The sequence below is a fragment of the Hyaena hyaena genome, unplaced genomic scaffold, assembly GCF_003009895.1.
Source record: "Hyaena hyaena isolate Hyena2069 unplaced genomic scaffold, ASM300989v1 scaffold_157, whole genome shotgun sequence".
Lineage (NCBI taxonomy): Eukaryota > Metazoa > Chordata > Mammalia > Carnivora > Hyaenidae > Hyaena > Hyaena hyaena.
The window spans coordinates 2,275,692-2,303,217 of NW_024080789.1; the positions used below are offsets into that span (position 1 = coordinate 2,275,692).

Below are 27,526 nucleotides of genomic sequence, written 5' to 3' on the forward strand. Positions count from 1 at the left end.
CCCTGGTGCTGCCCCTCAGAACCTGCCTGGAACATCACACACAGTCCCGAGGCGTTTGAGACCCGGGGGCCTTTTCTGGACAAACTGGCTTTGTCAGGGTTGGTATGTTTCTGTGGCCACTCAGGATGCATGGCCTGTCCTCCACAGCCACACACAGACGTGCACGTGCTCACAGATTCACTTAGACCCCAGGCCAACCCCCTTCGAAATGAGGACATTTGTCTAAATTGTCAGGCCTTGGCCCAGAGCCGTGATTTGTATTTGTGTTGCCCTCCACAGCGCCCCTCCAATTCTGTACTCCCCTCTGCTGTCCATGTAGCCTGCAGGCATGCGAGAGCCATGCAGGGTAGCAGCTGCCCCCTGCATCCTCAGTGCAAAGGGCGTGCTTCATCGGCCGAGGCTCAGGAAGTGCGTTTGCAAGAAGGAGCAGGAGGTATTGGGGACGCCTGACTTAGTGGTTCTCATACGGAGTGCGGGAAGGAATCATGAATGAAGCTGGTTATGGTGTGGATTCCTAGGTCACACTCTCAGTATTTCTAATAAGAGAGCCCAGGACAGGGGAGGGGCCAGGGCATCTGCTTTTTAAGTAAGTCTCTCAGGTACAGGTGGTCCATAGACCATTCTCCAGGAACAATGAATGAATGCACGAACGAACGAAGGCATCCTCATCGAAGCCCTGTTCTTTTCTCATCCATTCCCCCTACCCAACCCTCCGTTTACTCTTAACACACGGTTACTGACAGTAGCTCTGAGCAGTGGTTCCCAAGCTGGGCTGGGCGGTGGAATCACGCGGAGAAACGGTTACACACACAGAACTGCGATTCAGTAAGGTGGGGGTGGGGCCCAGGAATCTGTACGCATCCCACGGGACTCTGATGACGTCAAAGCTTGAGTATCCATGCCTTGGGGTGCTCCCAGGGGTACCCGCATTTGAGAAGGGTTTCTCTGCCCATGGAATTTAGGACACCAGACAGCAGGGAAGGGGGTGGGGCTGGAAAGGAGGTGGGAAAGTGTTTAGGGAACACAAGGGCTTCCTTGCTCTTTTAAAAAGACACCAAACTCCCCCCAGTATCACCTCAGGTGATTGGGGGCTCGCTAACAAGGAAGACAGAACGGCAGCCTTGCGGGTGTCCACCCAGGTAGCCCCTGCAGCCCAAGTGCACGGATGGTGAACGGCCCCGCCCCTTGCCTGGCCACGCCCTCTCCGTACCTTGCCTTTTGTAGATCGGGGGTTTCCGGTAGATGTTACTTTCTCCAGCTGCCAGGCAGACCGGGAAGGGGCCATGGGGAGAGGAGAGAGAAAAAGAGAGAGAGAGAAAGGAGGAAAGGAGACAGCGGTTGGTCAGCTGATCTCAGAAAGACAGTGAGCGTCTTTTCCCAAGGGTGCACATCTTTCAAAACACAATTTCCAACCTCAACCCGGGAGGTGCTAGGAAAGGTGAGGGGAGAGGAATGGATGGATTCTAATGGTGCTCGGGGGGGCTCGGGCTTGAATGGTGGGCATGCGGGCACGAGGCGGTGCGTGCTCAGCAGGACCCCATGCAGGAAGGTGCCCCTGCCTCCACCCTGCGGCCACGCCTCATTCCACGCAGAAGGTCCCAGAGCACCGCAGCCCGCCGTTCAGCGTGATCGCCCTCCCACCCCCTCCAGAACAGACAGGATGGGACCTTTCTGGGGCAGTCGAGAAAGGTATAGATGAAACAGCAGGATGTGCTCCTGGGGGAAAGCGAGTGGGGAGTAAAAACCTGAGCTCAAGAGTTGGGAGACTGGGTTGAGGCCCGGCTCTGCTGAACTCTGGGCAGGACCCTAAGTCAGACATGCAAGGTTACCTAGCTGGTACCTTCCTCTCCTGTAACTCCCCATCCTGCTCACCTCTTCCAGGCACGCTGGCTTGCTGCTGGTTTGGTGTTTCAGGGCCTTGGCACTTGATGTGCCCTCTGCCCGAGACCTTTTCCCTGAGATCTCCAATGGCTGGCTCCTTCTCCTACCCCACCGCCCCCCCCTCCAAGAAGCTCTCCTTAACCACCCTACCCAGCCCCGCCTCCCCTACCCCAGTTACTCTATCACTGTGCCCTGTTTATTATGTTTATTGCACCTACCATCTACCTGGAATTACCCTTTTACTTATTTGTTTACTCATGTATTAAATTTCTCTCCACGTATAAACACCATGAAGGCAGGATCTGGGCTGGTTTGAGCACATTTGCGACCTCAGGGCCCAGAACAGTGCCTGGCTGTCTAGAGGGACTGACAGAGGCTCAGGAAAGCTAAGTAACTGGCCCAAGCTCACAGGCTTCTGAGTGGTGGAATCGGGATTCAATCCCAAGAGTTGCAATGCTGAAGCCTAGGACTTTCAGCATGGTTACTGCCGGGGCGCGGCCCTCAGACATTCGAGGCACTTTTCTGGCTGCTTCCTGGGGGTCTGGATCGAGGCTGGCTCTGTCAAGTGGGAGGGCCCACGCCCCTGGGCGCGTTGGGACTGCAGGGTGGGTTACTGCGGGTAACTGGTTAGGGAGGGTCCCCAGGAACTGGCTTCTGTTTGCCGCCAGTGCAGGGCGCCCGGCGACCCCACGGAGCATGCACCCATGCTGGCGGTTCCGGGCTGGCAGCCTACCTGGGATGTGAAAGTGCTTGGGAGCCTGGTAAGAGGTCGGAGTGGAAGACCTCACATCTAACTGGCTATGGTATGGAGAGCTCCGGCCACTCTCGGGCCCTGGAGCACGCAGGCAGTGGTCCCCAGAGAGAACAGAGGCACAGAGAAAACAGGCATTAACGCAGTGGCATTAAGGCAGCAGTGACGTGATGACAGCAGGGATGGGAGGGAGGGTCTGTGCTCTCATGCACCGTGTCCGCAGAAACAGGCTTGACCCGGTTTTCTTGCCTCACCTCAAAGTCAGATTTCGTGGGTTGTAAGAATCACCTACACTGAGCGTCAGGAAGGTGTCTTTGCACCTCTTAGCTCCCCCCCCCAACCCCTCTTGATTGCTTCTGTCCTCCATCCAGGTGTCTGCTGCACCCCTAACCTCAAGTGGCCGTGGGTGGCCTGACTGGATGGGGTAAGGCTGGGCCTGTTTCGGGTCCTCTGGTTCTACCCTCTGGATGGGGCAGGCCAAGGCCAAGGCCAAAGGAGTGTTAACCCAGCCAGTGCTGCCAGGCTGCCTGCCACTCTTCTCTCCTGGCAGCTTGTCACCCGCCTTCCTGCTGCTTCTGAGCCCCATCTCTCCCCCTGCTAGGGGCATCTCTGTAAGGCCCAGCTGGTCACCCGGGTGGTCCAGAGGGCCGTGCTGTGATGGAGATCCCGAGGGGGAAGACTTGTGCCGTCTCTACAGCTGGCGACAGAGCTGGCTGCTGCGCTGCCCCCTGGCTCTTCTTGTCCCTTTTGGGGGCTTCCCCCCTCCTTACCAGAGCGGTAGTAGTGGTGAGGCGAGCGGGAAAAGGTGGGGGACATGCCCTGGCGGCTGTAGGTGGGGGAGTCGATGTATCCGGGGCTGGAGGCCCTTCTCTGTCGGAGGTCCAGGCTCTCGTAGATATCCTGGGGGAGGAAGTGAGCCATGAGCAAGGCTGGCGATGCGACAGGCCCGTGGCTCCAGGGTCTGGCAGGCAGGTGGGGGAGGGACATAGAATCCAGGACTCGAGGGGGCTGAGGATCCAAAATTCATGGTGCTGCCCTTCTGAATACACAGGCCCCCTCCCTGGATTACACGCAGAGCCCAAGGAAAGCTGTAGACAATTATTTGGTGCCTTCACCCATCACTCAGTCCCTTGAATAGAACCCGTAGGTCAGGTGCCTGGAATCCTGGCCAAGGATCAGAGGAGCATCAGGGAGGCGACACTGATGAAAGGGTCACCCTCTACTGTTTACACCGCAGCCACCTCCTCCAGGTCATGCTCCTAAGTCTGCCGTCTGTACCCTGGTTGGGGAGCACCCTAGGGGGCTGGGGAGAGGGGAAGCCAGCGGTCTGCTTGGTCAGCCTAAAGGGACACAATTATAGAAAAGGTCTTCCTGAACCGGCCCAATTACCTGGGAGTAGGGAGATAGTGTTCCCAGCGACTTAGAAGCGAAGAGTTTGAAGGCCATCGTGGAAGGAGCAAAGGAAAGAGAGGAGGGAGAGAGGAAGAGGGTTAAGTAGCTCAGTGGAGAGTGTGCAGCTGCTCCTGGGCCCCCCTCCCCAGACGGCAGGTGCGCTTAACATGCTGGCATACCAGCAGTGCCCACAGGTAGCAGGAACCCCTGGGATGGTGCCCTCCTCCTCCCAACAGGAAACCAAGGCCCAGAGAGGGCACGGGGGTGGGTGGGTGGGGGGGCTCCGGGCCTCTCAGGTACAACGTGGCAGGGCCTTTACTTGGACCCAGGCTTCTCTGCCACTAGCTCAGAGCCATTTCCTGACCCTTCCTTGTCCCTCTACCAGTTCACGACCCCTCTGTGGTTCACGACGACAGTGTGCAGGGCGGGGCGACCCAAACGTAAGGCCAATGAAGGCCAGGCTGCCGCCATCACCGTGGGAGTTGGGCGGCGGGGGTGTGGGTGTGTGTGGCGGGCTGGCGATGGGGCATCCCGGCTGCAGAGGGTGCAGCCCGCTCAGCCCCGGGGACACTGCCCAGTGTTAACACAGCTCCTTAAGTTCCCGAGATGAGCCGGCAGGTCGTTACTGCAATCTCTCGATGTGTAAATATTGGCAACTGCCTTACGTGTTTAAAAGATTCTTTGGGAGAGAAACAAAACAAGTCTGGGAGTTGGCTCTGGCCTGGGGGGCCCATTTCTGGCTCCAGGAACATCAGCGTCTATCTGACACGTGGTCCCCTGTTCCCGGCCCATGTTAGAGGCCAGAGCCCGGAGAGTCTCAGCACTGGGCTGTCCAACCGAAGAAGCCTTATCCCTTTAGAGAGGAAGGGAACAGTGCTGGGCTGGGGTCAAGAACCTGGGCCAGGGCTCCTTTGCCTTTAAGCCATCTCAGCCCAGCGGCCTGGGGTGGGGCTAGAAGCTGCCTGCGATATAGACTGCCAGGAGCTTCGGGGCAACAGCCGCCCTGCCTTCTCCAGAGAACACCTACTCCTGTCCAGCCACCGTTTAATTATTTCAAAAGCCCTCTAATGCTGAGTTTCTAAAAAAAATGACTCTTGCTCTGAGCATAGGGACTTAAGGTCAGGTGCAAAAACCAGAGAACCAACCTACCAGGGATTATAAATCTAAGGCCACTGAGCCTGTCAGGGGGTGACAGCCATGGGCTGTGTATAAAATTACTCCACTGGAAGAAAAACAACAGCTCAAGTGGTAAGTGGCCACAGGTTCTTGGCTTCAATGCTGGGGTTCTCAGGGGGCGGTGGAGACTGGGGAGAACTGAGGAGCCCATGTCCTGTCTATAAGAGGCATTGCTCCCCCCTCTCCAGATGGTGGAAATGCTGGTGTACTGTCACCTGCTCTGATTTTTCAAGAAAAGTCAGATTTCTGGATGACATTGCTTGATTCTGAAATGTTGACTATAACTTCCAGCTTATAAGAGTCCAGGGGCCAACTCTGTGGAGGCCGAAGTGTCTGCCTGTGATGGAGTGGCCGGGGACCCTGTGGGCCTCCTCTCTTTCAACAGCCCCCCCTTCCGCCGAGAGAGGGGCGAGACGCCATACCTCTCCATAGCCACATCTCTCCAGCATCTCGTCGGACGTGTATCTGGAATGAGGCTCGTAGGAAATGAGGTCAGGGCGTTGTACCTCGTAGATGGACTTAACCTTGGGGAGAGCTGCCAGGTCTTTGTAATTAAGGATCTCATTATCCACTTTAGCCTGGGCAAGAGGAAAGATATAGGAAAGAGGCAGAGAGGTAAGAGGGAAGAGAGAGGGGAAACAAAAACCAGGCACAGGGGGAACAAGCTCTACAGTTTCCATTAAAAACAAAGTAATAGGATGGAGGAGGAGGAGAATGTTAGAATCAAGCAGGTGTTAGAGGCCATCCATTCCTAACACTGAGTGAGCACATTTTATGTGTGAGGCCCCATGCTTTGCAGGAATTATCTCCTCTAAGGGTCCCAAGGCCTCTGTGCAGTCAGTGTCAATGCTATGACTATTTTCCAGATGAGGAAACTGAGGCTCGAAAGGTTCTGCACTTTGCACTGTTTAGCCAGTAGGTTTGGATCCAGTCTGAACCCCACAGCCTGGGTGGGGACTGCCTTTCGACACCCCCCCCTTCCCAGGAAGGACATCCTCACTCATGGCTCCTTGAAGATGATGGAGATGATGAAGACAGATTTAATCCCAGAAAGTGAAACCCTAGCTGACATTTGGTGAGCACTCATGACAAGCCAGACTGTCCTAAGTCCCCTGTAGAGATTTACTCCCTTAACTCCTACAACTCACCACGCTCCTAGTAGGCACTAATATCATCCTCAGTTTTTGAATGGGGAAACAGGCACAGAGAAGTCAATGAACTTGCCCAAGGTTATACAACCAATACGTGGCAAAATAGGAATTCCAACCCTGCCAGTCTAGCCTGGAAACTTGCCTTGTCCATCAGCCTCTGCTAGCTTGGCAGGGTGGGAGCTCACTGTCTTACAGTTGGAAGACAGGTGCACTCAGAAAACCGGCCCTGTGTGAACTGAGCTGAGCCTCCAACTACTACCTGACATTGGCTGAGTTCAGCCTTCTAGAACTGCATGGATTAAGAGACAGCTTCCCCTTGCGTGGGGCAGAGCACCTCTCATGGCTTTTGAAGCTGTGTCCTCTCCGTGTCTGCCTCCTCCAGCTGTTCCTCTGTGATGGGCTTCTGCTGTGGTCAACAAGGATCTGTCGCACCTTAACCACTGTGGCTTGCGCGGTCCTGACATGAGATACATTGTGAGGCCGCTAGACAGAGACGCTAAGGAAACAGTATTGTCCTCATAACATTCTTCCAGGGCCTCCGGGCCCCAGGCGAGCCTCAAGCCAAAACTACTGTAGACAGGGCAACTTTCATGAAGACCTTATAAGTACTGCTGTTTGAAACATGTTCCAAGGTCCTTCCGCCATTCTGTCCTGGGCCCAGCCCCCCACTGTTTGAGCACTTTGCTGCTCATTCTCTGTTGCTTCTAGAGCCACTGTCCACTCCTCCTTGCCCTGATTTGGGCTCTGAGGCTCCGTGGGCTACATCGAAGGCTCCATGGATTTCAGTTGGGTTGGGTCAATGGGGGGCACCTGCAGACTGGGGGGTGATGGAGAGAGAGGCCATGTGCCTGTGCCCCCTTGGCACTGCCCTTGCACCACTGGCTGTGGTAGGATGGCTCCTGTCCAGGGCTGCCTTTCACACTTTCAGCTTCTGCCAGACCTTCTCTTCAGGCTTGGGGTGGCAACAGCTCCTGCTGCCGTAGACCCTGGATGCCATACCTTATGTCTTGTGGGTCCTCTAACCCTGCCTACACCTCTGTGAATGGTCCCTTCCATTCGCCTTCCTCAGTGAAACCCTTAGAAGAGTGCCATCTCATGTCTGCCTGGGTCAGGCACCATGTCTGTACCAATTCGAGGGTGTCTGGGTCAAGGGAACCTTACTAGGTGAGTCCACTTGCTGAAGCAACTGGTGCCTTCGTTGTGGGATGTTAGGACTTGACCTTGAGAGCTCTTGGCATCTTGCAAGCTTGTCTTGACCCATCAATATTCTTCTCAGTGCTTTAGTCCAAACCTCAGAAATACTAAATTTATATTTCTTCCTCTCGCCACCGTGTTTATAGGGTTATAAATGACCCTTAGGTTTAGAGGCTCAGTGATTGAACAGAGGCATCCCAACATAATTAGCCAGGAAGGAAGGAAGAGAACATGTGGGGCTGGTGGAAGACAAACCTCTTGAAGATGATTCTAGCAGTCAGTGGCAGAGGGTGGGGGAAGTGGTGGTGGTGGAGCAAAGCTGGAACGATCCTGCCCCCTCCAGGCTCACTGAGAATTCTATTTTAATACCAAAGCTCAGTATTTATGAAAATTAAGCCAACACTTTATCCTTTTATTATCGCATGTCCCCAAAGTGACTGGATGGTCTCTTCCCTGAATTTGGAAGCCATGTTTGGAAGGGTCTGATTGAAAACACGGCCCCCATGACGTGCAGTCATTCCCCAGAGCAGCCGAAGGTGAGGCATTCTAAAAAGTGAGGAAGGAGAGTACAGAAAGGGAGCCACGTGCCTATGTGAGCCTGCGCAGGTAACTGATCTCAGTGGGCAAGCCCCCAGCCGGGTGGCACAATGACAGCTGTCCCCAGCTGCTCTTGTTCTTTTGTATGAAGCTGCTTCTCAGAGGCGCAACACTGCGCTCTTTCTCCAGGACTCCAGGGTGAACACCGTCAGGGCTGGTTTGCTTCACGAAGGTTAGCGAGGCTCCTCAGAAGCAGGGAAGACCAGCCAGGGATTAAAGGCATTAGAGCACTGCTCTGTGTATGTCCATCCCGAGTCTGTATATCCTGGTAACTCTGCTGGAGACATGCTCACTCTGTCAATAACCTTCTCACGGTGCAGGCCCTGAAATTAAGCTCATTAATTCTGCTTGTGTCTGGCCCCATTCATAGCACTGAGGGGACGATCGTCTCTCTTGATCTGGACAGGACTCTTGAGTGAGTGCAGCCTGTGATCAAAGCGTTCGTCTTCAGGGAAAGCCACAAGGCAATATTTACTGTATTGAACTTGCTGTCAATAGTAACTCTTATGTCTGATTTTCATTTGAACAGAGGAAGAAAGGAAAGGAAACAGTCCCATTAATGGGCATCATCCAGGGATCAAGGAGGAAACTGGATGTGGATTTGAGGTAAAATAATGATGGAGCGGTGGTGGTCAGGGGCCACCCAGGGTTGGCTCGTTTGGAGACTGTATCGAAAGCTTCTTATCAGGCATGTAGACCATACCCCCCACTTTCACTTCTGCTCTCCTTGGCCCCTCAGACTTGGGGAAGGTTGGAACGGTCTGCAGTCAGATGGCCCCTCTCCTTTGCTCCTCTCTGGCTCTGCCTTCCCCACCTGCTTTAACTTCTATTTCTCTCTCAGGTCTGAGCTTAAAAGGTTCTTCCTCAGGATTCTTCTTCCAGTGGGTCCTAGACTGTCTGTCCCTCAGCCCGTCTGCACCATCATTAGAGCAACTTGAACTTTTTCTTCCTGGCACTTCTCAGAACTGTGACTGATTATGCATGAGGGAATGTAGTCAATGCCACGAGGCCAGGTATCAAGTCAGTGCACTTCACCACCATTTTCCAGCACAGACCCAGCACTTAGCACACATTTGTTGAATGAATGAATGAATGAATGAATGAATGACATATCCAAGGGACTTCTGAGCTCATCCAACTCAACTCTTGTCTCCTCTGCCATATCCCTGCAAACGACGAGTTTCTCTGTGCGAATGCTTCGGGGATGGGATTCAGGGACACGCCTGTGGTCTTTTCTATCTCTGAACTTATGTCACTGGAAAGCTTTCCTTTACATTTGCAAATCCTTTACTTCAGGTTTCCACATTCATGTGGCTTCTTCCTTTCTTTCTGTGTCCTTCTCACCCACCCCTATCTCCACACAGACCTCCCACCCAGTCCCTACTCTGAATACCCCTCTGGCCCCAGATTCTGGTCTCACTCTTGCCTCAGGTAAGCAATGGGGAAGGAGGCACACCACAGTGTCTTGGAGCTCATCAAGGGCTCTTCTGTCTTTGCACTTTCCTGTGCTCCTGCTACACTTGATCGTCCCCATAACACTGTTTGTATTAGGCTGTGTGATTGTGAAGGCACGGTTCCTCTCCTCCCTGTGCCCTACTGTGTCCTCAGGATTTAGCACAGAGTCTAGCACGTGACAGGCACACACAAGACATTAGCTGGATAAAAACCTCGCAGCTATCTTTGGGTGTCCTTAGGAAGTCTTTAGATCCCCGGCCTGGGGCTAAGGAAGGCCCCTGGGTGCCCGAAAAGTGATACGTACGCAGATGACTCGGTTGGGTGACCCGATGCTGGAGCCAGGGGGTGAGATGGAGGTTTCGGACGTCCGCCTATGCTGTGGGAGAGAGGAGACAGGAGTGAGAAGGCGCACCTCGAGCGGGAGGGGAGGAGGGGCAGGGAGGAAGGGAGGTGGCTGTGCAGGGGACAGCGACAACATTATGAAATACACTGGTTGGCTTTCTGTACTTTCTCTTTATTTTCTGCCTTTTTAATTCACGTCTGAGTGTGAATGAAATTGGAAATGCACAGGACTTCGGGCTGTTGGACAGAATTTGGATTTGTGATTGCTTTTTTTTGACATATTTTAGATAGGCATTTATTCATAAAACTTGTCATTGGGGGTTATCCTGCCAATAATGTATTTGCTTGAAATGAATAAAGTTGGTCAGTACTTATTCCTTAGCAGTTTATTGATATAAAATGTACCAGCAGGTTAAACTTCAGGCAATTGCATAATGTATTGATTCTTTATGGGGTCTCCATTGCAAGTTAACATCAGCCTAAGTGATGAACTTAAAAAATCTTTCTCTGGACAGTGGCAATGATGTGTTCATGGTTCCCTCAGCCGAACGGCACTATGTCAACCTCAGTGCAGCCACGAGAGTGACAGCATGTTGTAGATGAAAAGCAAACAGACCGGCGACCAAGAATCTCTGGTGAACTATGTGATTTTAGACATTCCAGATTCCTGATCTCTAAAATGAAGGGGCTGGCCTTCGGGATGCTAAATTTCCTGCCAGATTTCTCATGCCACAACTTAGAATGAAACCATTCTAATTGGGGCTCTCGAGTGGTGTTTCCCAAACTATGGATCACGAACCAGCGATCCTAGGTGTGGCTCTGGGAAGATGAATTTAGGGGGAGTATTTGATAATACTGAGTTGCAGAATGGGTGTAATATGTAAATGTGTATTTCATTCTTCTTGGTTCGATCAAGGAGGAAGTCTTAACTTAGAGCTCATACATTTTAGCAACTTTCTCGACAGTTCCATTTGTTTTGAAACGAGAGTATAGGCAATGCCATCTAGCTGGAATTTCTAAGATTTATTTTTACGCAACATTTCATTTGCATTGAATGTATTTTGTGGTTGCCTTCTACTATAATAGCAAGTGATCCTGGTTTTCCAAGCGGTGGTATAAAGTTTATTTTAAAACAAGTTTGGTTACGTAAAGAGCAGTGGGTTGATTTAAAGAAAAAATATTGGTACAGGTGGTTCACAGCTGTGGCAAAAGCATCAAGGTCATGGCAGGATGACTGAATTTGAGAAATGCCACCAAAAAGTGAAAATTGAGGAAGAAAGGGCAATTAGGTCTTTTTGCATCTTCAATGGGAGAGGACTTGGAAGAAACGGGGAAAAACCCCTCACGCCTCAAACAAAATGATATATCAACTGTCAAAACGAAAGACCAGTTCTTTGACAAAGTGTAGAGGCATTCTGGACATAATCAAGGGCCTGTCCCCAACACATGCCCAGGTTTCTCCTCCACAGCATCGAGGACTCCAGAGCTGGGCTCCTCCCTGCGGTCCTTGGATGGAGAACCCAGATTCACAGGACTTCTTGGTACTAGTGAGAGCAGTGACTCACAGGGACGCAGGACTCAGGTGTCCCGGCGTGTGCCTGGGGACACTGGCTGTGCTCCTGCCGGCAGCTTTACTGTGGGCAAACCACCACCCTCTTTCGACTTTGAGTTTCTCACAAGCAAAGAGAAGATAAAATTCCTTGTCGCATCTGATCCGTGGGGTTAAAGCAATAAAATCAGACAGTGGCTGATGCTTTGCAAACTGTCAATTCGTGTGTCAATACTAGCAGCACTAATGAATGACGTCAGGCTGGGGGAAAAACCCCAGCACGTGGCCTTCAGAGAGCCATTGCTCTTGGTGACTGATGCTAAGGCAAAAAGCCTTGCCCCAGAAACGCTAAAACCTCACATCGATACAGTGCTGCACGGTTTTCAAAGTGCTCTCACATGCAATGTCTTTGTCCCCTCAAAAGCCCCACGCGGCAGGTGTTACCATGAAGGAGACCTAAGGATGCGGGCATACAGTTGGGAGCGTGCATGCTAAGGAACAAGCCCCTACCAAAGCACAGTGCCCCCAACCAGTGGCAAAAATTCCGGTCCATTATCCCTGCCAGCTTGCTTACCTTTAACTTCTTCTCTGCCCGGGCTGCCTGTTTGCAGATGGGGTGCCACACCTCAGAACCTAAGGGGCCAGCAAAACAACGAAGGCTCAGACCTTTCATACCTGCTTGCTTTCTTGCCATCCTCACCTCAGTGTCGTCCCTTGGCAGCTCATGTGCCCTGTGCAGCCGCCGGGAGGCCCCCAGGCGTCCCAGGCTCTGCTCCTACATCGATTCAACCACCCACACTCTTTCTACCTGTCCACATCCTACCCGTTCCTCAAGGTACCGGTTCCACGCAGCATCTGCCTGCAAGCTTGCTTACCTGGCAGCCGGGAGAGACTTCTCTCTTCTCTGGGATCCATCGTTCTTTGTATCTCTCTTAACACATACGACCTCACATCACAGTAGCTTGCGGATTCGTTACCCTAACTAAATTAGAAGCTCCTCAGGGAGGGGCTATGCTTTATTCATTGCTGGGCCTCCCTCAGCACCCAGAATGGGATCGTGCTCTCCGCAGAGGCCCCGTACGTGTTTGCAGGGTGAACAGATGAGCGGATGATTGGCGGTGAGTGACAATAGCAGGTGGTCAATAAATATTTATTGAATGAACGAATGACAGTGGAGGTGAAAGAAAGTGACAGACCATGGGTGAACTCCAACCTTCTTTCTCTTCAGAGACGCATGACAGTCTACTAGATCTATCATTTGAAGGGGAAGACATTCTGCTTGAGCCCACTGTCCTGACCCGCTAATTCCTAAGGGGCTCCAGACTCTTCAAATATAGTATGTTGCAAATGCCCACATTTTATCGTGGAGAGGCCGACTTGGAAAGGCATGAGCAACAGGTGGCTGGTCACATGTTGGGAAGAAGCCCCAAATATGACACATTCCCCAAAGAAGAGACAGGTGTCCTGGATTAGAAGGAAAAATAGGAACATATTACCCCTCTGGTGTCATTCCTCTTGTTACTAGCCCTAAAAGGAAAGGAGCCAGCAAATGGCTGGATTCCTGAGCACCCAGATGGCATTTGTTTGTCTGACTTTGTTTTTAGGATACACTTTCCATTATGGTTTGTTGCCTGGAACTCCCAGGCCTGGGATGCTGGCCAAGCGACAGGGGGGTGGGGTAAAGTTGAAAATTTAGTCCCCAAAATGTAATATACAGAGGATAGGTCTGAAGGTGAGGAGCCTGGGGTCTGGTTTCTGGAGCCTGGATGCTTGCCTCTGCTTGGCCCCAAACACATCCTCTCCCTGGGTTCCGGTTTCTTCGTCTAAATAACAATGAGGTGGGGTTTGGGTGGTCTCAGAGATTACTTTCATCTCCAAAATTTTAACTCTACGCCCAGATTGTCATTTATGAGGTAGGGATCTTTCAGTTTTGTTTGCCGAGTTTCCTGTGAGTTCCTAAGAATTCCACAGTTTAATTCTTGCTAGCGTGAAGTGCAATGGCTCTCGGAGCCCAGTAGAGGGACCCTGGGTCTGCGGGCTGGAGCCTCGCAGTCACAGGGTGTTTCTGCCACCAGTGATGGGTGGGGATCCTTGCTTTGGGGAGTTATTCGAGAGAGCATTTCCGGGTCTGCGAGGCTGCTGAACCACCAGGAGTTGTTTACCCCCATGGCTCTGGCAGGAAGCACATGTTACAGGTCACTGTAGGAAGTGGACGAGGGGATACAGATGTCTAAGAAGGTCGTGAGATGAAGTGAACGAGGCATATGAAGGGAAAGGGCCAGACAGAAGTTCTCACGGGGGGAAACGGCGTGTAAAGAGGGGAGGCCAGACTGGATGGTGTCTCCACACCCCCTGACACAGGCTGTTCTGACGGAAAGCCGAGCTGCAAATGGCTGCAGCCCCAGCATATAGGAACGCAGGTTTCTAGAAGAAGTGGGGGATGGAGTGGGGAGAATCAAAGGGGAGGAAGAACATATGATTAGAAATGAAAAGAAATCAGAAGTTTGGGAGTCGGCAGGAGAGCATGTAAACGAAACAGGGAAGGAACTTGCTGGTGGTGAGCAACAGATGTAGGTAAAGTCAAGTCAGAAGAGGTGATTTGTTCATGAAGATCCTTAGGAGATGGTGGCCGGCTGGGCTTCCGCCACTAGCCAAGAGCTCAACCACATGACCCTGACAGAAAGACAGCATCCAGAAGGCCATTATAGGCTTTCTTCTCAGAGCTTAAAACAGTCTCTGGCTTATGTGTGTTTATTAAAGACATAAATGAATGGCTGGTTGGATCCCACCTCTGAGAGAGAAAGAGAGAGAGAGAGAGAGGGAGGGAGAGATAGAGAGGGAGCGAGAGAGAGAGACAGAGAGAGGGAGAGAGAGAATCAGTGGAGGAGGGGCAGAGAGAGAGAGACAGAGAATCAAAAGCAGCTCCAGGCTCCCAGCTGTCAGCACAGAGCCCAACATGAGGCTCGAACTCACGAACCGCGAGATCATGACCTGAGCTGAAGTCAGAGGCTTAACCAACTGAACCCCCTAGGCACCCCCAGCTCTGTATTTTAAAACGAGACACAGGGTGAAAGGTACCCAAAGGATGATGGTAACCAGGACGGAGAGGGGACCCAAAATGAGGCCATAAGGCAGGGTCTTCACTGTGGAGAGGAGACTAGTTAGCAGAATGGTGAAAAGCGCTTTTCATATTTTAATGCCTCTCTGTGGGAAGAGCAAGGAACTTGTTCTGTGTGTCTTATAACAAGGGCCAAGGGCAGAAGTTTCAGGGAGTGAAAATTTAATGTCTGAGGACTAAATGGGTCCCTTTGAGAGTGAGCTCCCCGTCCCCAGAAGCATGTAAGTACACATTGGGTGGATACACGCTCAGCAGGGATATTGTACAGGAGACATATAATGAAGTAGTTACACTGATGTCTGTAACTCCCTACCCTTGGAGATTCTGTGTTTCATCTTCACAGATTTCTCTGTACAGAAAGAATGAATTATTTGCCCCTGTCCAATGATCCCACTCCTTATGTAAGGTTTAGAAGGAGTAGGACCCCTCTAGATCCAGCTGCAGGGACTGTAGATTCTCAATAAATACTCATTGGGTGAATGAATAAAACAAGAGAAACATGATATTCTCACTTCCCTAAGCTGGGATTCAGAGGCCGGGGTCTGAATCTCAAAGCTGTCCCTCAGCCTGGTGGTAAAGCCTCTTTTTTTTTTTTTTTTTAAGTTTATTTACTTATTTTGGGCGGGGGAGGGGCAGAGAGACAGGAGAGACAAAATCCCAAGCAGGCTCCGCATTGTCAGTGCAGAGCCCGATTTGGAGCTCAGTCTCACCAACCCTGAAATCATGACCTGAGCCGAGTCAAGAGTTGGACGCTTAACTGACTGACTGAGCCACCAGGGCGCCCCGTGTAAGGCTCTTCCTAATTCTTAGCAGAGTCAGCATCAGCCTTATCTCTCTGGCTGGTCACAGCACACCCCACTGTTGGGGTTATTTAATGTTTGGGAACCCACCCATCTCTCTGCTCGATCTTGAAATTCAATTTGCCAATTTTTTTTTTTTTTTTTTTTGCATCAGTGGAGATTTTAATGCCAACTCAGACCTGATGCCATAGTCTTGCAGACCGCCCGGCCAGGGTTACAAACACAGCAGTGACTGAAAGTGGCCCACCTAAAGGTCCTCTTTGGCCGCCACGGTGTTTTTAAGTGAATGCTTTTGGACCCCGCAGGTGGCCAGCGACCCCTCCCCGCTGTCTGCCTCCCAGCCCTTCTTAGTTCATTTAAGCGGGCATTTAGGTTTTCAAACCCGGCTCCTAGCCAGGGTGTCCTCTTACAGCAGGTTTCTTCTCCGGATTTCTCTTGACCACAGCAGGGTGAGGTTTCTCTGCTTTGATGTCAGCAGCCCTGCCCTTGTGACCTAGACTTGCTAGGATCTTGGATTGGCTCTTTCAAAATCCCTGCCTGGGCCAACAAACCACACCCTGGCATATCATTCAGCCATAAAAAGGAATGAAGCACTGATACATTGTTATAGCATGGATGAATCTGGAAAAGATAATGCTATGCTCAGTGAAAGAAACCAGACCTAAAAGCCTACAGTTTGGAGGATTCCATCTCTATAAAATTTCCTATAAAATAGGTAAATCCATAGAGACAAGTGGCAGATTCGTAGTTGCCAGAGAGACTTGGGGGTAGGGGATGGTATTTACTCTTCTCTTCCCGGGAGCCGTGGCTTGGTGGGCGGGGCGCGTGCAGCAGGCAGAGGGCTGGCGGTGCAGGTGGAGTTGCCGAACAGAAGCCTGGCTTGGCTGCCAGCACTCCCCTCTGGGAGTCTGGGCTTGCGCCCAGGGAAGAGGGCACCTCAGGAGAAGTGGGAAGGACCAGTGTACTTGGAACTGATATAGATCAAGTGGGCTTGAAGCTTACTAAAGAGGTTGAGGGAGAAAGCGCCCGGCTGCCACGGAGCTGGTTAGACGCAGGGTACCGGGCAGGAGGAGGGGAGGGCAGCGGCGGGACCCAGGTGCAGAGGAGTTCACAGGAAATAGTAACTGCTGATTGTCATAGTCGGGACAGTAATTCAAATGCATGGGTGCTTACCGTGCATCATGCGCTAAGCATTCTTATTATTCTTATTGTTGTTATTATAACTAATATTTAGCAGGTGCTTATGCAGGTCTTATGCTATATACTTTATAATAGTAGTACTTTAAAAATGAACCATGAGAACTAACATTTACTGACCAAACAGGCTAAGCCCCTACGATAAGCACTATTCATAATGATGGTAATCCTGACAATAGCCAGCATTTTTTAGTGCATGGCATAAGGGGAATGGCCATTCTACATTACTGAATGTTTATATCAGCTCAGACTGACAGGGCCGGCTGTCCCAGGGTCTGGGTTATAAGCCTTTATCATGTATTTGCTCATTTAAGTCTGGTGACGTGGGCCTCGTGTTATTCCTGTTTTCAGATGGGGAAATTGGGGTTTAGGGAGCTTAGATGTCTTGCCCGGCCGTCCAACACTGTCTCCTCGCCCTGGCCTGGGTGTGCTCATATGACCAAGTCGGGCTCCTCCGGGTCTCTCTGGGATTCCTCTACTGAAGCTGGTGGGGAACGCTGCCTCTCTGTGCCCATGGAGCCCTCCTTCCCCAGCACGGAGGCAGCCAGTGCAGGGCGAGGGTGAGGCCACACAGAGAAAGAAGCATGGAGCAGAACCACCTGCTGAGCCCTTGTGCGCTCCTCAACCCAGCCGTGTGCTGCTTCTAGATGCTTCTCAGTTCTGTGAGATGATCAATGCCCTTTTACCTAATGTTGTTTCTGCAGCCTAAAAAGTCCGGCCTAATAAAACATCTCATTGAGCTAGAGCCCAAGTATCTGACAAGTTCTTGACTTGCCCAGCGGGCAATTTTGTTTCGCAGAAAATAGAGGAAGCAGCCAGGGAAATTGCTACTCTGGACCTAATTCTGACCAACGTGGACAAATTGGCTGGTGAAGTAGATGTGACATGCAACCGGTGAGAACACGGCCACATTGTCTTGAGTTTGAGGCGACCCGAGAGAAGAAGCAAGTTGGAAACAGACTTTAAATTACAAACCTTAAACTACTACGCTATAATATTTTCTATAGGATTCAAGATGTTTGGTAACCCTAAAAGTCTAAAAAAAAATACTGCAGCTCATCCAAAATGAAAATGTATTCTATTTAAAGTGAAATATGCTTAGTAGTTTCAGACTTTAGGAGATATCAATATAGTACGGTAACAGGATATGTTTGAAGAACCTAAAATTATGTAGCAGGATTTGGGGAAACATGGGATTTAAAGTTTTTAAGCATTACTCCTACAAAGTAAGCTGTCGGTAGAGAGATCCAATTTAAAATAACAATGCTAAACTACTAGATTATAGCAATCACTAATAGTACGTTAGTGCCTTTTAAAGTGTGGTTTGATGAATGCGTAGATTATGACTGAGGGCTGGTGTTCTACAATCCATAGTGATGGGAGGCACCTGCCTTGAACATCTGCTTGCTCCATGCATCTCTTTTGAGGTGCTTGTCGAAGGAAAAAGAAGCCTCTGCTATCTATCAATGGCATCCCCAGCTGTGCCAGAAATACCCGCCTCCTGGTACCAGGACCTTATAGCGTCTGCACTAATAAAACAAACAAACAAAACAAAAACCAAGAAATGACGTGATTTGAAATAGAAGAGATTTTGGTGTAATTATCAAAGCAAGCTTTCAGGGCTCCGTTTTGGATTTGCATTAACACAGAACTAAGGCTCCTTTATTTTGGGCCGTGGATACCTCTGAAATTTTGATAAAAGCCACAGACCCTCTCCTTAGAGAAATACACCTGCACGCAAACTTTGATAAGCAATTTCAGGGGACTCATTGAATTCAGAAGGCCAAGTACAAACCACAGGTTAAGAATTCTGAAAATAAATGGAAGACAGGGTCTTAAACAAAGCCTAGTAAGATAGGCCAGCCTAACCTGGGCCCAGGAACACAAACGTTCTAGACTTTCTTGTTTTCTTAAATGGGGATGTTAGTGGTGTTTAGCAGCACTGTTGTAAGGATAAAATGGGATATTGCGTTTAAAGCTCTTAGTTCTGTGCCTGGCACTTAGTAAGTACTTCATTAATTATCAGCTAATGGCCTATTGTTATTATTATTAGCAGGACCTACAGTTTATTACAATACTTTCCTTAGCAGAGTAAGGTTTGTCAGAATTTCATACAAGATTTCCAGCTTGTTGGTTTTAGTTAAATATATGAATGAGGACAGAGACCTGTTTAAAACTGTGCAGCTGAGCTCCTGGGTTCCCAGTGTTCTTCTCTCTTAGGTCCTTAGAATCGAGGTGTATTTAGTGTAAGAAAGAAGGAGAGGAACAAAGTCTATCTTTCCTTTTTCCTGAGCACAGGCATTTTCAGAATAAGACCAAAATCTATCTCATGAATCACATTTGGGGTTTAGAAAAACTCCCACCAACCCCGCAGCTGTAACCTTGTGATTTCAGTATGTTTTGCCCGAACCTGCGGCATTTTGGCGATTATTTTGCTGCACAAATTCAATGACCTAATTTCCTGGTGAAGCCCAAATGAGGGGTTTGGACAACAAACAGATTAGAAACCTGGCATCTTTACAAAAACAGTTGAAAGACCGAATGAACAAGAGAACTTAAACCAAAGAGAACTTGCTTGTCCCCCCACCCCACCCCGGACACCCCCCTCCCCGGGGCCCCGGAAGTTCTCATCCAGACAGCCGGCAGCCTTTTCCCAATTAGAGCTCATCAGAAAGCCGTCATACAGCCATTAAAGCACAAACAAACTGACCAAATGAAGTTCTCGAGGCTGGTTTCCAGTGCCCTGCTGTGTCCCGCCAGGGAACTGACGACACTGGGATTTCAGGGGCGCCTGGGTGGCTCAGTCGGTTAAGCGTCTGACTCTTGGTTTTGACTCAGGTCATGCTCCCACAGTTCATGAGATCGAGTCCCGCACTGGGCTCTGTGCTGACAATGTGGAGCCTGCTTGGGATTCTGTGTCTCCCTCTCTCTCCCCCTCCCCTGCTCATGCTCTCTCTCTCTCTTTCTCAAAATAAATAAATAAAAATAAATAAATAAATAAACAAAAAATTTTTAATTAAAAATTAAAACATTAAACTTTGCAGCCTTCCTAATGCTCTCTCTCATGTATGTCGCTTTGTGGGGGCACTTAGCACCTTCCCATTCATTCTCTTTAATATTCACGAGGACCTTGTAGAGCACACCTGCTTTCTGTGGGTGGGGTGGGTGGGACTGCCTCAGTTTCTCCACTGCGTAATGCTTCCTCCCACTGCGGGCCTTTGCACCTGCAGTTCCCTCCGCCTCTGCCATCTTTCCTCCCCTCTTCACCCTCCCACCTCCTACTCATTTCCAAAATCGTGGCTTGAAATCTCCCTTCTTCAGCGGAGCCTCCCCTGACCTCCCAGATGAGAGCGGGAGCCTATAACACAGTCCCCTTGTTCCCAAACTTTTCCTTCTCTGCACTTATCACAGCTTGTCATTGTGTTTACGCGTCTGTTTCAGTCCGTCTCCCGTCCTGACATTACACTCCACCAACCAAGCAAGCACGCGTGCCTCATTCATGTCCGAGCACCCAGCACATCACAGAGAACCTGGCACACAGAAGGGCCCCAGTTTGAAGGCATGAACTAGAGAAAGGGTAATTTCCCTCAGTTTATGGGTGAAGGTAAAGGCCCAGAGAAGGAAGGCACTTCTCAAGGTCACAGCGCATCAGCCGAAGTGCTGGTGCTTAAACCCAGGAGTACCGGCTCTCAGCTGACTCTCCCTACTTCCGTGCTGCCTGCAACGAGAGTTTTCTACACCCATCCAGGCAGGGTGTCCAAGGCGATCACAGGCCCGGCTCTCAGTGGGAGCAGGACCCCCTGGTGGCTGCCTCCCCCGAGACACCCACAGCCGGAGTCAGCATGACTGCAGCATTGGATGGCCTGGTCCCCCTCATTGTAGAATCACTCAGCATCCCTGAGGCAGGTCCTTGACTGCCCTGCAATTACTCCCACTCTCCCAGGAGCCACGAGGGTAGGAAGGGAGATAATTAAGGAGGAGGGTGACAGGCCCTTCTTCATCACCCAAAAATATCTCCCACCTCCTGCAGGCATCTCTGTCGGAGGTTTGATTGTGCATTCTCTCGAATGATTACAAAGCTGTTCACCTCATCACTTAACTCTTCCACATTCTGTAAAGTTCTGGCCAGAGGTGGGATTAGAAGATTCTGATACATAAGACTGTGAGTGCCGTGAGGGCAGTCAAGTTGTTGGACCTCAGTGCTACACCTCCAGTTGTTAAGGCAGCACTGGACGCACAGGTGGTGCTCAATAGGTATTTGTTGGATGAATGCATGAACTAAGAGCTTTCCATGTGTCAGGAACTTACTATACCTTATGGGGACCATTACTAGCCCATTTTACAGGCTAGGTAACTGAGGATCAGTGTTAAGAGGCTTGACCAGGGTCAAGAACTTGGGAAGCAGTGGAGTCAAGGTTCAAGGCACCGAATAGGGCAAGGTCAGGATTGAGAATTCAGGCGGGGAGATAAAGATGTTGATGATTCCAGTGACGCGAACGAGAGAACAGTTTCAACGCCAGGATATATATTCTCCAGGAAAGGGGGAGAGGAATACCACATGACAGATTTCCAAACGAAGTGCAAAGTCCAGATTTCCATGGCGGCAGGGCTCAGGAAGGCATCATGCCATTTGCTGAGATTCAGGCAGAACGTCCCAGCACAAGACCCAGGGTCCTGCTGCAGGAAGCACTCGGGGACCCAGGCATCTAGGGATCAGTACCGATGAAAGGGGGAGGTCCAGTCCCTGCAGGGACCTATGCAGCGGGCAGAGCCTGGATCCTGAGGCAAGGTGGGAAGAGCCCTAGGTGGGGCTCATAAGGCCAGTCTGTCCCTACCTTCTCTACCTGTCTCTGGGCCTCACGTTTCCCATCTACACAATGACGTTGTTACTTTACAGTCTAGAGTGACCCTGTGGGATCCTTCCATCTCCAGCCCTCACGTGACTGTACATACAAGTAAGTAGTTGTAAATTCACAGCATCCTAGAAAAGGTCACCTAGTCCAATCCAACACAGGAATTCCTGCTCTGGCAGTCCCGCTAGATGGTACGGGATTCTGCTGAGTGTCTCTGGGCCAGTGGTTCTCAACAGAGAACTGCTCTGCCCCGCAGGCAACACCTGGCAGTGTCTGGGATATGTTTGGATGTCCCAATGGGAAGGAGTACATTATTGGCATCTAGTGGGTAGACGCCAGGGATGCTACTAAATGCCATGCGATGCATAGGACAGTCCCCACACCAAAGACTTCTCTGGCTCGAAATGTCAGTAGTGCTAAGGTTGAGGAGTCCTACTCTAGGCAAAGGCACTCACTACAAATGGAGGGAATTTGTGGCCGTGGGCGCAGAACACGCCTGGTAGGAAGACACACTCTCTGTAGCTGTGTCCCTGGCCTTAGTTCTGCCTTGTGGGGAAATCTGGAGGAAGAGCCCTCTGGGGCTTTTCAAACATCTGGAGATGACTAATCAGCCAGCTATCCAACTAGTCAGCCAACGGTGACCACCTGTACAGCGAGGACCTGTGGGATCAACGTCAAGACCAAAAGCTCTCAGGGAGAAGGTCAAGGACTCTACTCCAAGCTGGGGAAGGCTGGGAAAGAGGGAGGGTGTTAAGTTGTGGGTGGGGTGGGGGCACCTGAGGGCGTGACAGAGTCGGCAGTGACTAACCTGGGCCTAGAATGGCAGGATTTCCAAATGGGGGCATGGAAGACTAGAAGGTTCCAGGAGGAAAGCAAGTAGAGCGACAACCCAGCGTACGTGTTCACTGTCCACCCCTGCCCGCCTCTGAGCCTCACTTCTCCCCTCCATCTACATCCTGGCTACAGCGGCTCCTCCTGGCCTCCCACGCCCGCCATTTCTTTACCCACCTCTGTCCCCTCAGGAGGTATTTCCCAGCCCTCCCCTCTTTGCCCAGTTAACACCCACCCATCCTTTGGATCTCAGCTCCTGGCCCTTCCTCAGGGGGCCCTCCCTGACACGCACCCCAACCGTTAAGTGCTCTCAGAGTCCCAAACATCTCCCCTTCGTAAAGCTTCTCCCTACGGACCATTATTTGAGGGATTACTAACAGCAGCCCCCCACCCAGCACTGGGCTGCAGGGCAGGGAGGCTCGGGCTGCAGTTGGAACTCGCTACAGACCATGGGGCAGAGGCCACACATGGTAGGGTCTCAGGAAATAGCTGTGGAATGGCCGGAGAAGCAATTGCAAGCTGGCTCTGGGCAGCTGAGACGTCGGGCTTGTTGAAGGCTAGAAATAGAAAGGCAGTTTGAGACCTCGGTGAGAGGGTCCTAAATGCTCGGCTAAAGTGTTGGTACCTAAAGTGGTGGGCAGGGAGGGACCCTGAAGACCTCCAGACAGGGCTCTGCAAAGAACACGACGATGCCCTGGGAGGATGGACTGGGCAGGGTACGGAGGACAAAGCAGAGCCTGAGGACGAATCAGAAGCCTTGCGAGGATCCAGGGGCCAGACGGCTGGGCCCCGGGAAGTGGCAGAGGGAAGCTTGTCCCTCTTTGCTTCCATTCCTTTCAGTGTATCCTGAGGGTCCCTGGGAGGACCCAGCCTGGTGTGGCGCTCTGAGCTGTGGCGGGTGGGAGAGGGAGGCGGGGCAGAGGCCGTGATGCTGCCTGCCACACAGGCATCTCTCTGCGGTCCTCTGACCTCTTGGCCTGGCTCAGCTCAACCGCCCACCCCCAGGCAGAGCTGGGGAGTCTGCTCAGAGCAATGCCAGGGCGGCAGGCCAGCTGAGCAGCGGGTGGAGGCGCACGGGGATGGGAGGCAGATTACATGTCACTTCATATTAGCCACACTGGCAACTTTGCCAAACCACCCAGAGAGGGGCGAATTAATTGCAATTTTGAGAACAAGCCAAAGCAAAGAGAACACTGAAATGAAGGAGCCCGTATCTCCTTTATAGACACGGGTGGACAGGAATGCCTTCCGCAAGGTCAGATGCGCTTACCGGTGAGGTACATCTCCTCCCCCTCGGTGAACATCTGGTGGCAGCGTACGCATCTGGCACAGGTTGGGTGGTAGTGCTTCCCTCCTGCCTATGGAAACGAAAAGAAGAAATCAGAGGTCAGGACTGGGGCTGCTGTCCATGGGGCAGGTTGCATCTGAACATTTCCTGCACACATTAATGTTGTTGGGGGCCCTAAGGTTGGTTGGGAATCTACCCAGGGGAGTCCAGAACCATCAAAAAGCCCACCCAGGAAGCTTGGTGATTCCACACCATGGGTCCCTGAAGGCATTTCGGGGGACTTCTCTGGACACCTGCATTTCTATTCTGCCATTGGAAGCACCCTGTAGAAGCCACTGGGCCCACCTCCTCATTTCCAGATGAGGAAATAGTCTTGCTTTGAAGATATCCCAACATTTCCCCAAGAATGGGGCCCTTCCCACTAGTGGCACCTGAGTGACTTTGAGTGTGCCCGGACCTGTGATTTAATGACATTGGATCAAGGAAGAAAAAAAAAAAGACCTCCTTTTCAATCTCTGTCAAGTTTTTTTTTTTTTAAGTTTTATTCATTAATTAATCTCTACACTCAATGTGGGTCTCGAACTCACAACCCTGAGGTCAAGAACCATATACCCTTCTAACTAAGCCAGCCAGCACCCTAAATTTAAGGACAGAGTACCAGTTTGGTGCTAGTGTGTCTTTAACATCTATCTGAAACTCACTAACCTATCTTTTTAAGAATGAGAACAGATTTGAGGCTTGGAGCCTCCAACAAACAACAGAATCTAGCTAGCGCTGTATCTTTTATTTTGTATTTTTATTTTTATTTTTTATTTTTTTATTTTTGTTCACTGGCAATATAGTAAGTGATCCTGGTTTTTCCTGTAACATGTTGTTTTTAAAAAATTTTTTTAAATGTATACTTATTATTGATAGAGCACAAGTCAGGGAGGGGCAGAGAGAGAGAGAGAGAGAGGGAGAGAGAGAAACTGAAAGGCTCCAGGCTCCGAGTTGTCAGCACAGAGCCCAACATGGGGCTCAAACTCACAAACCACGAGATCATGACCCGAGCTGAAGTCAGATGCTCAACCAACTGAGCCAGCCAGCTCTCCCCCCACCTTTTTTTAATGTGTAGGTAAGCCAGCTTAAAGACGAATGAAAGTATTAAGGATGCATATACAAGGTCCATAGATGTGGCAAAACTTGACATTTAGGGCTCAGTGGACAAATAATAGGCACCCCAAAGGTAGGACCTGTTGGGGAGTTTCAGACCTTGACCCTCCGGACTGGTGATTGCTGCCCCTGAGTGCCTCCCCTGCCATCCCCAGCTTACCCCAGTCTGGTTTCCGTAAGCTGCCTTGACTATTCCCACTTCCCTTCCTTACAACTATTTCAAGGAAAAATGTAAATGATTTGTAACTGCAAATTCTTCTGTGGGGCAAGATCCAGCCTCAGAGAAGGTGATGCCTTCAGGTCTCACCAGAAGCCAGTAGCAGTAGAGGCTGGATTCAGGAGGACAGGTTACCCGAGCAACACTCACTTCCATGCTGATGGTTCTGACCCGACAATCCCAGCCAAGAGGATGTGATATATAAGGGCCCTTCAGGGGCAGTCCCAGACTCTATATGGAGGAGATTGGCTCAGCACTGGGGTTGGAAGGGGGGTTTTGTTTTGAAGGTACACTTGACCCTTGAACAACACCGGTTTGAACGCCCCATGTACAGGTATTTTTTCCCACAAATACAGTACAGCACTGTAAATGTATTTTCTTTTCCTTATGATTTTCTTAATAACATTTTCTTCTCCCTAGCTTACTTTTCTGTAAGAATGCTGTATAAAGGGGCACCTGGGTGGCTCAGTCAGTTAAGCTTCTGACTTTGGCTCAGGTTATGATCTCACAGTTCGTGGGTTCGAGCCACGCATCAGGCTCTGTGCTGTCACACAGAGCCTGCTACAGATCCTCTGGCCATCTCTCTCCCTGCCCCTCCCCATCCATGTTTTTTTCCCTCTCTCTCTCTCAAAAATAAATAAATAAACTTAAAAAAGTAAGAACACTATATATAATACATATGCCTCACAAAATACATGTTAATCTATGTTTATGTTATTGGTTAGGACTTCCATCAACAGTAAGCTGTTAGTAGTTAAGTTTTGGGGGAGTCAAAGTGATACACAGATTTTCAACTATGTGGGGGTCAGTGCCCCTAACCCCCGTGTTGTTCAAGAGTCAACTACCTGTATATTTTGCATACTAGTGCAGGATTAAATTCTGCTTGAGTGAAATTGATGGGGGACTGTTGAAGCCCCACCCCCCTCCCTAAGCTACCACTTGACTGGATGTCAATGGGTTCCTTACAATTCAAAATTTCTAACTGAATGATTCTAAAGGCTTATTTCTGAATCTTTTTGGGGGGTGGTGGATGGGTGGGCATGGACTTGCCTAGACCGGCAATTCTTGACTTATTCTTGAAACTTAGCAAGAACGACGAAAGGGCAGATTTTTCAAAAAGGAGAAGAAATCTCCAATGTTCCTGTTTCGGTCTGGTGTGTGGGGCTTCCCACTGCTGATAAAATGCCCTTGTCGTCATCGAAGCAAATTGTGTTCAAACTCTGGAAGGAGCCTGCTATTTTCCCAGGCTGAGATGTCGTGGGACTGATGTTCTCCCACCGTGACAAGGATAATCGGTTTAATTAGTAGCCTCTTCCTACTTTGTGTCTCTTGATCATTTCAATTATAGACCTGTTTTCCAGGGAGGCAACAGCACCTCGGCAAACCCGAGGCTTGGCGACTTCCTAAATGTCATGCCCCAACACCCTGCTCCGGCTGAGAGAGGCTGTGCCGCATCTCGGCAACAACTGGGAAGCAAGTTGGGTAGGGAGGCTGCCAGGGCACCAGCATAAGGGAAACCAAGTCAGCGCGGGAAGATGGGTGGGACACTCTCTGTCAACACACCGAAATCAAGAAGATAGTGGACACAAATGGGGCAAGTCGGGCAGGACTGAGAACCACAAGGTTAGGAATGGCAGTACCAGGACACCACGTCTGTCATTCTCCTTGGAGGGGACAGAGACTAGGAAGGAAAGGGGTTGCAGGGTGGCCTAGGGAGGGAATGGGAAAGGGGGAGTGGGATTTAATTAAGTGCCTACTGTGTACCAGCAAATGCACTGGGCCATGTGGTGGGCAACTGTTATTTTTGCCTGCCCAACATCCTTCCCCCTTCTTCCAGAAACATCTTGGGGGTCATGTGAATAAGCCTTTCCTGGTGGAACTACTCATTCCCCCCATCAGTCCAAGTAGTGAAGTAGGGCAGACCCCACCAACAGGTGTGTTCCAACTCTATGGTCCTAGTTATTGGTTTGGAGATGGGCCTGAGATGGTCCAATGAGAGAGCCAGTCCTGGGCGGGGCTACGAGAAAAGAGACTCTCTCCTCCCCCTGGGGATGCTGTCTGATGGGATGTAAGCCTGGGGCCACTGGTGTCCAACTTCCCTGTCATGAAGGAGAGCCTTCTGGAGAATAAAGCCCACGCAGGATAAAGTGGAGCCAAGATGGTGGGATACTCCAAATGCTTTTGTTTGAGCGCTGGATCCAGCTGTACCTGAAGCAAAACCTACTCCTGGGCTTTTTATTATGGGAGTTGATAAATTTCCTTCCTGGTCTGAGCTATTTGACTGTTATTTCTGCACTTGCAACCAAAAAAGTCCTCACTAACTGTAAAGATACTCCTGTATGGGTCCTTCACTCTCACATGATGACCACACTCATAAAACTTCAGACACTAGCATCGGACGCCACAGGCAGCCCCTCCCCCACTTCAGATGTGAATCTCAAGTCCCATGTTGTCACTTGTGCTTCTGACGGACTGGTTATAAATCAGGGTTCCCAGGACCCCCAACTTGAGCTCAATAATTCACGAGAATAGCTCACAACTCAGGGAAACACTTACATTTACTGGTTTATTACACAAGGAGA

At 50.6% G+C, this 27,526-nt stretch overlaps 1 protein-coding gene across 4 annotated transcripts in view; it reads right to left on the reverse strand.

Moving 5' to 3' along the window:
* Positions 1-27,526, reverse strand: part of ABLIM3 (actin binding LIM protein family member 3) — a 109,708-nt gene that overhangs the window by 12,378 nt on the left and 69,804 nt on the right. For 3 of the 4 annotated variants that reach the window (XM_039239451.1, XM_039239452.1, XM_039239450.1), the window contains exons 8-12: positions 23,558-23,645; positions 12,063-12,121; positions 9,902-9,973; positions 3,403-3,532; positions 1,211-1,258 (exon numbers count right to left, since the gene is read on the reverse strand). In XM_039239451.1, the coding sequence (XP_039095382.1) occupies positions 1,211-1,258; positions 3,403-3,532; positions 9,902-9,973; positions 12,063-12,121; positions 23,558-23,645 (397 nt within the window). Of the gene's footprint in view, positions 1-1,210; positions 1,259-3,402; positions 3,533-4,021; positions 4,052-5,622; positions 5,779-9,901; positions 9,974-12,062; positions 12,122-23,557; positions 23,646-27,526 lie in introns of all 4 variants that reach the window. The other variant, XM_039239453.1, reaches the window with a different exon arrangement.